The sequence below is a fragment of the Rhinolophus ferrumequinum genome (assembly GCF_004115265.2).
Source record: "Rhinolophus ferrumequinum isolate MPI-CBG mRhiFer1 chromosome 3 unlocalized genomic scaffold, mRhiFer1_v1.p scaffold_36_arrow_ctg1_4, whole genome shotgun sequence".
Taxonomy (NCBI): Eukaryota; Metazoa; Chordata; class Mammalia; order Chiroptera; family Rhinolophidae; genus Rhinolophus; species Rhinolophus ferrumequinum.
This window is the reverse complement of record NW_022680354.1, coordinates 1,218,630-1,229,856: the sequence shown is the minus strand read 5'-3', so window position 1 is coordinate 1,229,856 and position 11,227 is coordinate 1,218,630. Positions and strand designations below refer to the sequence as shown.

Here is an 11,227-nt window from a genome sequence, read left to right as displayed (position 1 = left end):
CAAACACGCTGGGCCACTTGCTCAAGCAACACAGGTGTTTCGCAATGATTCCCAGTGTTCAGTTGTACAGTCAGGCGTCCTCCCTGGCAAACAACGGCAGACGAGGACAGCGTCTCCGTGGTCTGACACGCTCCAAGGTTTAAGAAGCCACGCGCTATAACAGTGATTGGAACTAAGGAGGCTACAAAACTAGGTAAAATCCACAGAGGATGGTATTATTGAATTTGGGGGCACATTTTAAATTTTATGGATGTTTATGCACTGGGAGAGCAAAGGCACAGAATTGTCTTTGGAGCTTTACCAAGGTAATTTTACATTTCTGTGGTTTTGCCTGTCCACAAAATAAGCGATTGAAAACTCCCTAGAAAATTCCAGCACAGTCACCATGTTTGGCCCATCTGGCTGTCGTGGACAAATGTGCCCTCAGCTGTCCACTTTACAGTTCCAGTTTCCTCAGCTACTCAATGGCCCCGTTAGAAATGCGTTCGCCGACCTGCGGGTTCCCTCGGCCGGTCCGTGAGCTGCAGCACTGGCATGTTCAGTTTCTGTCCACAGAGAGTCTGCCGAGGTCAGCATCCGTGACGCTGAGCAGCTGGGTCGGTGGCTGGGCGTTACTCCTCTACCTTTGTGGAGATGTGGGGGATGCACCCCAAGGGGGGCCCCCTCCCCATGCTTTCTTTCATATCACCGGCTTGATTTGGGGAGAGCACATATCATCCAATTTGTTTGACTTCTCTGTGAGCTTAGTTGTGTGCTGTCTGCTGCCTCCGTCAGCATGGGGAGTGCAGTAGCTTCTCTCTCTGACTCACTCAGCGTCGCCATGCGGACAGACCAGTGAAGACCCGGAATCTGTCCGGGCTTAGAGGACTGACACGCCTTGTGAGACTGTGAAGGGAAAGTGTTTGGACTATTTTGTCTCTGGGCCCCGCTTCAGGTGAGTGTGCCCTGAGGCCGGTCTCTGCCCCGGCAGCCCGTACACCCAGCCTTTCCTGACTGGCTCTGCACTCGCGCCTCGGCCCAGGGAGCACTGGATCCCGAAGCCCCACCTGACTCCTCAGGGCTGTCTTGCCAGACTCATTGTCACAGCCGAGCCACCCCCTGTCTCACAGCTGTAGCTGCTTTGGAGTACTCACTGAGAGAAAACACTTTTTCAACCCAGAATTGTGCTAATAGAAATTGCTTAAAAAAAAAAAAAAAAGAAAAGCACCAAGCACATTTCTTTCCAAAAAGTAATAATTGCTAACTTAGGCAATGATTTTTCCCGTTCCCTTTATATACGTTTTTCAACTTTATGTAGATGAAAGTATAAATGAATAAGACAAATCTGAATATATTTGGTGCCACATTTAATAAAGGGGTCAGATTTAAATGTGAAGAAAATTGATATTGATTTGCTACAAAGTACTTTATTTAAAAGAGAAAACCATTGATTAGACCTCCCTTATATTAAGAGCAATCTTTCGCTTCTTAGGGGGAAGTTTACTGATGTAAAGTGGGATTCACAGGACTCAAACCCCGCTCCACTTTGGAGAACTCTGTAGCAGCAAAACAGTGACATCTAGTGGCTAGAAGAATCACCCGCATTGTCCAAAGGGGGGTGTTCTCTAAACATTCATTCTTTCTGCAGTATGCATGCCACTGTGTCTTTTGCTTTGATATCCAATAAGTGATCATGACAACCCAGGCAGTTCGACAAAATCATCCGTTTTCTGCGAAGTGATACGGTATTGATGTTAATTCTAAGGAGTGAGATGATGGTCTCTTCTGAGTCATCCAGACCTACGTCTCTTTAACCATTTCAGGTTTGCCCTTTGCTGAAACTGGCAGAAAAGTCCACACATCTTCCGGGTGTCTGGAGTTTCCCAGCCTGTCCCCCACCCCAACCACGTTTCTGAAGGAAGGTGGAAGTGGTCGGGGCACGCCTCTGAGTCTGGGTCCCTTTGGTTACGAGGAAAGCATTGGCGACCTCATTATCTAACCCTGTGCTTGTCACATTAACAGCTTGGGGTCAGTGCTGGGGGCACCTCTGATAAGAAGCGTTTCGTCCCGCTAGAGAGACAAGGCAGGTTGTAAAATACCTGTTCATTTAAAAATCCTTCAAAAGAGGGACTTTTGTTATCTGAAAAAAACAAAAACACTAGTTTGAAAAAAAATCTATACCCCATGTTCATCCCAGCATTACTGGTAATAGCCAAGCTATGGACGCAATCTATGTGCCTATCAATAGACAAACGGATAAAAACGATGTGGTACGTATATACAAGGGAATATTACTCACCCATAAAAAGGAATAGAATCTTACTATTTGTGACAACATGGATGGACCTAGAGGGTATTACGCTAAGTGAAATAAGTCAGACAGAGAAAGACAAATACCACACGATCTCACTTATAGGAGGAACCTGAAAAAAAAAAAACACAAATGAATAAACAAAACAATATGGAACAGACCCTTTGATACGGAGAACCAGCTGATGTTTGCCAGAGGGGAAGAGGTGGAGGAAGAGAATTAAAAATATAATAACTTAAAAATAAATAAATAAATAAATAAATAAACCAACAGGTAAAATAAAAGTCCCTGTTAAGTTGGAGAAAGGGGAAGAATCGGGGAGATGGGCAAAGCAACCATGATAAAAGCAAGTATTTCTGTGACAAATTCCTGATGAGAAAAAGGAGAGCGGGAGGGACAGGGAGTGGCCTGCAAAGACAGACACAGACCTGGAGGTTTCTCCATGCAGCGTGGAGCCCCTCGGGAGCGCTGACTGTGGGAAGGGCTGGAACAGTAGCTACTGGAGTGGCTTCCCAGAGCCAGTTAGCAAAGCCTAGGAGATCATTCTGGTAAGTCTGAAGAGTGGGCAGCAGAAGAAAACCTCAAGGAGGTCTTCTAATATCAGCACATAAGTCACTTGCGGGTAGTTATAGACAGGCCAGAATTGAAGTGAGCCACACACACAAAAAAAAAAAGAAATAAAGTGACCTAAAGGATTGCTGAAAAGTGAAAAGGAAGTCATTTGTCGATTCATTAACTGATGACAAGATTGGTATGAAAAAGTCCATGTTATATACTACGTATTATATGTTTTTAAATGTTCCAACTGGCATTTTCTCTGAGAGTTAAAATGTCACCTTAGCCAATTAACTGGGGTTTACTATGTGTCAGGACTGCTCCAGGGGCTTCCACAATCACTGGCCTCTTGAATTTTGCAACCCTCCTTTTTCAAGAGGAGACTGAGGTTCAGAGAGTTTTCCGATCCACCTGAGGTTGCCCAGCGAAGAAGAGCAGGATGAGGGTTTGACTCTCTAGACGTCATGTGTCCCCGTGGTCAGCATACCGTCTCCCAGATTATGCTGCTCGCGCGTCTACGTAAGTGATAACCCACACTCAGTCAACACTCTAAACCATTATTATCCTGAAAATTCATTTTCATTAGAATAAGTTGAGCTGCAAGGGCAAGGACTTCCTCATGCTCTTCCAACGGGGCGGCGTGCTTCCGTGAGCAGGGCCCGCACCACGTGTCACATGTACCAGCACAGTCAGGTTGCCTTTACTGAGCCCAACTAGACAAAAAGAACTGGCTTCACAGACCTTGGGGCACCATCTTCAAACACCGAGTTTTCACCAACAATTGGATAAAACAAACGGTTTTGCTTGCGTGTTAGCTATGAGGTACGGATTAAGTGGTTTGAAACTCTAGGCCAGTGCCGTGCCAGTGGCCCCACATGGCTATTTAAACTGAAATTGTACTGAATGAAAATTAATGCAGTTATGAGTTCATTTCCTCGATTGCACTAGCCACGTTTCAGGGGTCGCAGCCGCATATGACAGAATGACAGGCAGCGCAGAGAGTTGTCTCAGGCACCACTGCTCTGGCCTGAAAGGCAGGCTCGCTGAGCCTTTCTGCAGCTCAGCGCCCTGTGCGGGCTCGGGCCCCGGAGTCCTAAGGACACCACGGCAGCAGTGCTGGGGGATGATGGGAGCCGCGTATCAGAGCGCTGCCCCCCACACAGTTGAGTGTCTTTGTCAATTAGTGCAGAGTTGTGAAGTCACTGAGTCCTGGAGGCGCTGATACTTTGGCCCTCGGCCCTTATAATCTCGTGACCGCCTTTCCAGAAGTTGAACTGTGTGTCTTGAAGCTGCCGTTTATACTTGGGTCTGTGAGTCTGAAGTTCATTTCACATCCTGCACCACTGACAATGTCCCTTTATGTGGGAGGGCCCATTATACATACAGGACGGTGCAAAAAGGTGCTATTACATAACGCATAATTATAGTCTATACTGTTAAATCATCACTTTACTGCAAGGACCACATCTACTGGAAATTAACAGGGAAAAAAGCACACATGCGTACACGCTGGTGAGTCCTGACCTCTGGCCTGTTGGACACTGGTTCCTGTGAACAGCGGCAAAGTTAGATGCATAACGACCCCGGGGCTCATGGCATTGGTGATAGCCGAGTTCATGAGCTCCAGGCAGCCTTAGGGACGAACGCTCCACCTCAGACAGGAGGCAATGACGCCTTTGGACTGATCCCTGGGCCCGACTGCCTTCTTCTAGGGATCCGCGAGTGTGCACGGCCACGGACGGTGGGAGCCTGTGATCAGCACAATGGACAGAAGCCTGAGGAACGTGCTTGTGGTTTCCCTTGGATTTCTGCTTCTCTTTACTGCCTACGGAGGTCTGCAGAGTCTGCAGGTACGTGTGCACAGGCGTCCTGCTCTCTTGGCCTCCACAAGTCCCTGTGGTCACAGACGCCAAGGTCTTGTTGTACAACTCAGCCCCCAAACCCTCTGAAACAGGCAGAGGCTGTGACACGCCGTCCATCCCCCAGCGCCGACCCGCCCCCATTCCAGTGGGAGCACATAACAGCCAGTGTGTGTTTGAACCTTGGACCAGGAGGGCTGGTCATGGGTTAGTGATGTGATAAGATATTCTTCACCTCTGGGTGAAAACGCAAGAAGGATCATTGTGAATTCTTTGATTTGGTGCCGCGGCTTTGTGGTCAGGGGCAGTAATGGGAATTCATCAGATGCCACTAAGGCCATATAGATTCTGGGGCAAAGCAGTCTGTGCGTTTCTCCATCTGTGGCATTGTCTCCTCCGCGACCCTCTCTAAAGGGCAGTGGCAGGGGACACGTGTGCTTGGGAGCAGACTTGCTACACCCTCCCCAGGCAGTTACATTTTAATCTGGTCTTTAACTGTGGCTAAAACCTCTGGGAACCCCAAAGGCGGGTCGGGAAGAAGACACATCATCAGGTCCAGGGTTGTGGCCCGGGAACCGCCACGGCATGAAACATCTTCGAGGCTTCTTATGACACGTATCTTACATGGTTTGTCACTCAGAGACAAGAAGCAGGCCCCTGCGTGTGTGTGGTATTGAACCAGAAACACACGGGGTTCAGAACCAAAGGTGCAGGACAGGAAGGGAGAGGCTCGAATTTCCCACCCCTGCTGCTGGGACGCCAACGCTCTGCACGTGTAGGTTGGCAAGAGCTCAAATTCAGCCTTGAATTCTCAAGTGTGTGTCTCCCCAGTGGACCCCGACTTGGTCTTGTTTCCAGTGAGGCCCACAGAGAACGAAGTTGTAGCCGACACTGACTCTGACCGTTGGGTCCTCCCGGAAGCAGTGGCCTTTCCTGCGAGTGCAGTCAGGACTCCAGGCGCCGTCCCCTCCAGAAACCTGACTGTGCGACATGTCCGTGTGTCCAGCACCTGTCTGGTTGTGCTGAATGGAGCTCACCTTAATGTAGGAGGTGATTTCTGGAAGGAGGACCTGACGAGGGTGTGGGCCCCGGTCCGTTTCCCCATGGAGAGCCCCCACGAAGGGAACCCTGCAGACGACACCAGCACCGGGCAGGGTAGCCCGCCCCCCGCCCTTAGTGGGGGGCCAGAACTCTCAGGAAGCACTTATTGGCATCTGACAGCTGTTAGGCGGAATTATAGCAAATGACCTCTGGACTTGGGAGCCAGAGTGAGTGGGAAGGAGGGAGGGAAGGGGGAGGGCAGGGAGGGGGAGAGCCTTAGAAGCTGCTGGGGTCCCTCCATCAGGCTGTGACGGGGGCAGGGGGGGCGGGCGGGCGAGGCCACAGACGAATGTGGGCAGACAACACTGGCCTCTGCCCCCAGGTCAGTGGAAGCTTCACTCAGGAAACAGTGGCAGCAGCTGGGGGACAGCCGTGCAGCTGAGGGGAGCCCCACCTTGCACCAGGTCTTGGTGGCCTGCTCGGGCTCTTGGGAGTAGAGCACCTGCTGTCGTTGGTGTGGCCCCCTCTGCCCCAGAAGATGGCACATGTTAGAGAAGCAGAGCTCCGAGTCTGACATGGACCGTCCCACCCAGCCACTCACCCGCCCTCCCTCCAGCCCTAACCCCGCCCTCTTTCCTTTCCCCCGCCCCCATCAAGACCACGTATACTTAACTGTGGTGATATGTCTGCCAGTCGGAACTGGCTCAGGCCAAAAATGGATGACGTGGATACAAGTGACTTTAGGAACAAGTATGTCCCAGCCACGCTGGAGGGACCTGCCTGCCTCTGTCATTTCCTTCCGCTTTCATTGGGTTGGCTTTACTGTCACACCCCAAAGGGGCGGCAAAGGTGGTTGTAAGCATCCTCAGGCCCCAGCCAGAGTCACGAGCCTCCCCCAGACCTAGACACACACCTACACCCTCCCACCGCAGCAGCTGCTGGCCTCTCAACCGTTTTGGCGGTTGATCTCCTATTTATCATTGAGAGCTCAGCTTGGATGTCACATCCTTCTACCCCTTCCCTGTGCCCTGGAAACTAAATCTGGGCAAGGCGTGTTAGTCAGCTGAACTCCCTTCAGGGGCTCTCCAAGAGCTTAAAGACCCAACCCAGTTTCCCAGGGTGCAGTCCAGCGCACCCCCGGGTCTGTCTGGCCGGCTGTGCACCGTCATCCCACCGGAAGCATCACACATTCCCTGCTGTCTCACCTCAGGACAGGCTTGTGCAAACGCAGCCCCCAAACATCTCCCCCCGGCTGTCCCTCCTGCTCTTTCCCACGCCACCTCCTCCCAGTCTGGTTCTCACGTGGCCTTCACTCCTTCTAGAAGGTCTTCCTGATTGTACTAGGCTGACATTAGCAGCCTTCCAGGAGCCAGCCCCTGAGCTCCATCCCCACCCCACCCCCAGGACTCACAGCCCCACTGCAGTGGCCTGCTGGCTGGTGTTACGGACACCTGTCAGCTCCTGTCACCATCCACTCCTGGAAGGCGGTGGCTATTGCATTTTTTGTGCCACTAAAGCCACGCAGAGAGCCTCCACCAGTAACTGCTGAAGAATCTGTGTTGCAGGCATTGAGCGAATGTCTGTTTATGCAAACAGGCTTCACAAATTCTACGTGCACGTGTGCGTATCTCCACGTGCGTATTTTGTGGGTTGGCTCTCCTCACACAAGCAGATACGAGTGTTTGAAAGTGGTCGTTCACAAAGAAAAGAAATTTGCTTTTAAAATTTGGTTCCCACTTTGGATATTGACAGTGGTTTGCAATCATACTCGATTATAAGTGACAAGTGACAAATAGAGCTTGCTGATGTGCAAGCTCTGTGGGGGGGAAGGAATTTTTGTGCAGAGAAGTGCTGAGCTTCTCGTTAGCATACAAAATGGTGAGCTCATTAATACATGAGAATCTAACACACAAGTATCAAGGAAACAAAAGGCCGAGGCTGAACCGATTCTCTCCTATTCTTGGCAGCTAGAGTTTTATACACAGAAATTTCCAGATTGCCCCCACCTCGGAGCGCAGTTCTCAGTTCTCATCTTCCAACCAGATTTCAGAATGTTCCCGGATGTTCTTATAATACTTTCAGTTTAAATGAATCAACACATATTATTAAGTACTGGCTCCAGTACCTTTAGGCAAGGCATTGGGAAGGCTGGGGTGACCTTGAGGGTCACCAGGTGGTGTGCGCTGGAGGGCAGGGGCTGTCCAGAGAGAAATTTTAACTCAGTGTCAAAGCAGAGATCTGTAGGCTCGGGGGGCGTGTTTCAGGGAGGGCCTTGGAGACCCCTGACGGCACCTTTGGAAAGAGAACGAGAATGGTCAGAGCATGTTTGGGGCTGGAGGTGGCTGGAAGAGGAAAGGAGGAGAAAACCCGGGGGTTTGGGTACCATGCTGGTCAGAGCGCCGCCCGAGGGGCTTGGGAGACCAGTGGGCAGGAGGATGACGCCCAGGGGTGTTCCAGGGCTGCCCCTGCTGCTGCGGGACCCTTTGTTGCGATCCCGTCGCATGGGAGACCAGGTAGGAGGCACTATTAAAGTGCAGGCACCGTGGGGTCACCTGGACTCCCTGGCTGGGCCTGTGATGCTACAAGGCGTTCAGCAAACTCCTTCACCTTTTCCACGAGGATAGTAATGCCGTCTCCCGGCCAGGCCATAAAGCAGAAGGAAAATAAATGCTGTCATTCCAGGGTCTGCTTGTCAGCACTCGGGGAAGGTGCTTACGTGTGATTTGGTCTTGGCTCTGCAAGGAGAACCCCTGTGCCAGACGTTTTTTCTCCTCTGGGGTCTGGCCAGTTACCTGGAGCACAAGACAGGAAGACGTGCTGTCCTTGGGCACGCCCTCCCCCTCGCCTCCCCTCCCCTCCCACTCCGTCCCTCCTTCCCTGCCGTCTTCCATCCTCTTCCTCCCCCTCCTCTTCTACCTCATCCTCTTTCCTCTTACAAGGGTAATAAAAAGAAACAGTTATGCTGATTTTTCTTTCACAGCAAAAGCCACAATTCACCCCTGTGACTGCCTTGGCCAAGCTGGGTCTAGTCACCTATGTGATCTTTTGGTCACCATACCCAGCTGCTAGGTCTCAAGTGAAAAATGACAAAAACAGGCAGCAGTGAACTCCGGGGTACAGAGTGAACCAGGAGGCAGCAGTGAGCTCCGGGGTACAGTGTGAACCAGGAGACAGCAGTGAGCTCCGGGGTACAGTGTGAACCAGGAGACAGCAGTGAGCTCCGGGGTACAGTGTGAACCAGGAGGCAGCAGTGAGCTCCGGGGTACAGTGTGAACCAGGAGGCAGCAGTGAGCTCCGGGGTACGGTGTGAACCAGGAGGCAGCAGTGAGCTCCGGGGTACAGTGTGAACCAGGAGGCAGCAGTGAGCTCCGGGGTACGGTGTGAACCAGGAGGCAGCAGTGAGCTCCGGGATACGGTGTGAACCAGGAGGCAGCAGTGAGCTCCGGGGTACGGTGTGAACCAGGTGGCAGCAGTGAGCTCCGGGGTACAGTGTGAACCAGGAGGCAGCAGTGAGCTCCGGGGTACAGTGTGAACCAGGAGGCAGCAGTGAGCTCCGGGGTACAGTGTGAACCAGGAGGCAGCAGTGAGCTCCGGGGTACAGTGTGAACCAGGAGGCAGCAGTGAGCTCCGGGGTACGGTGTGAACCAGGAGGCAGCAGTGAGCTCCGGGGTACAGTGTGAACCAGGAGGCAGCAGTGAGCTCCGGGGTACAGTGTGAACCAGGAGGCAGCAGTGAGCTCCGGGGTACAGTGTGAACCAGGAGGCAGCAGTGAGCTCCGGGGTACAGTGTGAACCAGGAGGCAGCAGTGAGCTCCGGGGTACAGTGTGAACCAGGAGGCAGCAGTGAGCTCTGGGGTATAGAGTGAACCAGAAGGCTGGCCGGCTGCCCCTGACTGCCCTGCCCCGTCCTGAGGGGCCTGGGGACAGAGGGACACTCATAGTCCAGCAGCCTCGTCCTATAGATGAGTCAGGTGGCACAGAGGGCCCCGCCCCGCCCCGTGGGGCTCGCTTCTGCCGGGTGTAGAAGCGTTTGACTCACTTTTTTCAGCATCCCCAACAGTTTGCTCCCGCACCCCTCAGCGTGCAGGGGAAGAGGCCACGTCCGGAAAGCCCGCTGCGCTGGCTGGGGCGTGCGGGGAGCAGAGCCGTCTGCCCGCGGCCCGGGCCCCGACCAGGGCTGCCTTGTCCCCACAGAGCAGCCTGTACAGCGAGGAGGGCCTGGGGGTGACAGTGCTCAGCACCCTGTATGGCGCCATGCTGCTGTCCTCCATGTTCCTGCCGCCGCTGCTCATCAGGATGCTGGGCTGCAAGTGGACCGTCGTCCTCTCGATGAGCTGCTACGTGACCTTCTCCCTGGGCAACTTCTACGCCAGCTGGTACAGCGCGCAGCTCACGGCCCCGGGCACCCGGGCCCAGGGAGGGCTAGCCGCTCGGGACCCTCAGCGGGCACACGCGATCCCTCGCCCCCTGCCCGCCCACTGCCTCCGCCTTAAAATGAACTCTGCTTCCCGACACCCTCTCTCAGCTTCTGGGTCAGGACAATTGGGTGGCTCCGTCCCTTCCACTGGCACACCGCCCCCTGCCGACCCTTCCTAAGGCTGGTGCCGGGCTCCCTCTTCGCACCAGGGTACCTTTGTGGCCCCAGGGATGAACGTAGGGGAGAACCTAAGATGTCCTAAGAACCTGAGACACCCCCTTGTTACCCAGGACACTGATTGATTACGTGGCTTCACAGTCTTCTTTTTCTGGTTACCAGCGAGTTTTCAGGCAGAACCCTCATCGAGGACGGCAAAAACCAATCAATCTCAATCAGTGATGTTTAAATGCAAAGCTGTTAGAAGCACCTAAAACCTGCCATCCTCGTTTGTCACCCCAGCCCGTGGCAGTTCACCAGCTCTGCATTTCATGCTTACAGACAAGCCTGAACCAGAAAAGGCACAGAATTTGTGCATTTATACTGGGTCTCACGGTGACTCCATCCACGTAACCCACCCACAAACATCACCCTGCTCACAGTGAGCCCGTCCTGACTGTCCTTCTCCCCAGAGGGCACCGCATGTCTGTTCTTCACTCCACAGGTACACTCTGATCCCCACGTCCATCCTGCTGGGACTCGGAGCCGCCCCGCTCTGGTCTGCTCACTCCACCTACCTCACCATCATGGGAAACACACACGCCAAGAAGGCAGGAAAAGTTGGCAAGGATGTGGTGAACCACTATTTCGGCATGTTCTTTCTCATATTCCAGTCGTCCGGTGTGTGGGGCAACCTGATCTCATCTCTGGTGTTTGGCCAGACGCCCACGCAAGGTACAAGGAACAAGGCTCGGTGATGACTGCTGAGGGTCCCCAACCCCTTGGACATCCCACGTCTTTATCCCGTGACTTGAGTGGGTGGACACATGAGGCCCACACGACGTGGTTCTCAGCTGGCCTGGGCCTCAGCCTCTTCCCCACACGTGGGGGGGCCTGAGGGCCGTCGCAT

General features: G+C 53.1%; 1 protein-coding gene across 1 annotated transcript in view; it reads left to right on the top strand.

Moving 5' to 3' along the window:
* Nucleotides 1-4,289: 4,289 nt before the first annotated feature.
* Nucleotides 4,290-11,227, top strand: part of UNC93A (unc-93 homolog A) — a 28,138-nt gene continuing 21,200 nt past the window's right edge. Inside the window, exons 1-3 of the mRNA XM_033100477.1 lie at nucleotides 4,290-4,695; nucleotides 9,939-10,120; nucleotides 10,823-11,052. Of these exons, the coding sequence (XP_032956368.1) occupies nucleotides 4,609-4,695; nucleotides 9,939-10,120; nucleotides 10,823-11,052 (499 nt within the window). The 5' untranslated portion in view covers nucleotides 4,290-4,608. The remainder of the gene's footprint in view (nucleotides 4,696-9,938; nucleotides 10,121-10,822; nucleotides 11,053-11,227) is intronic.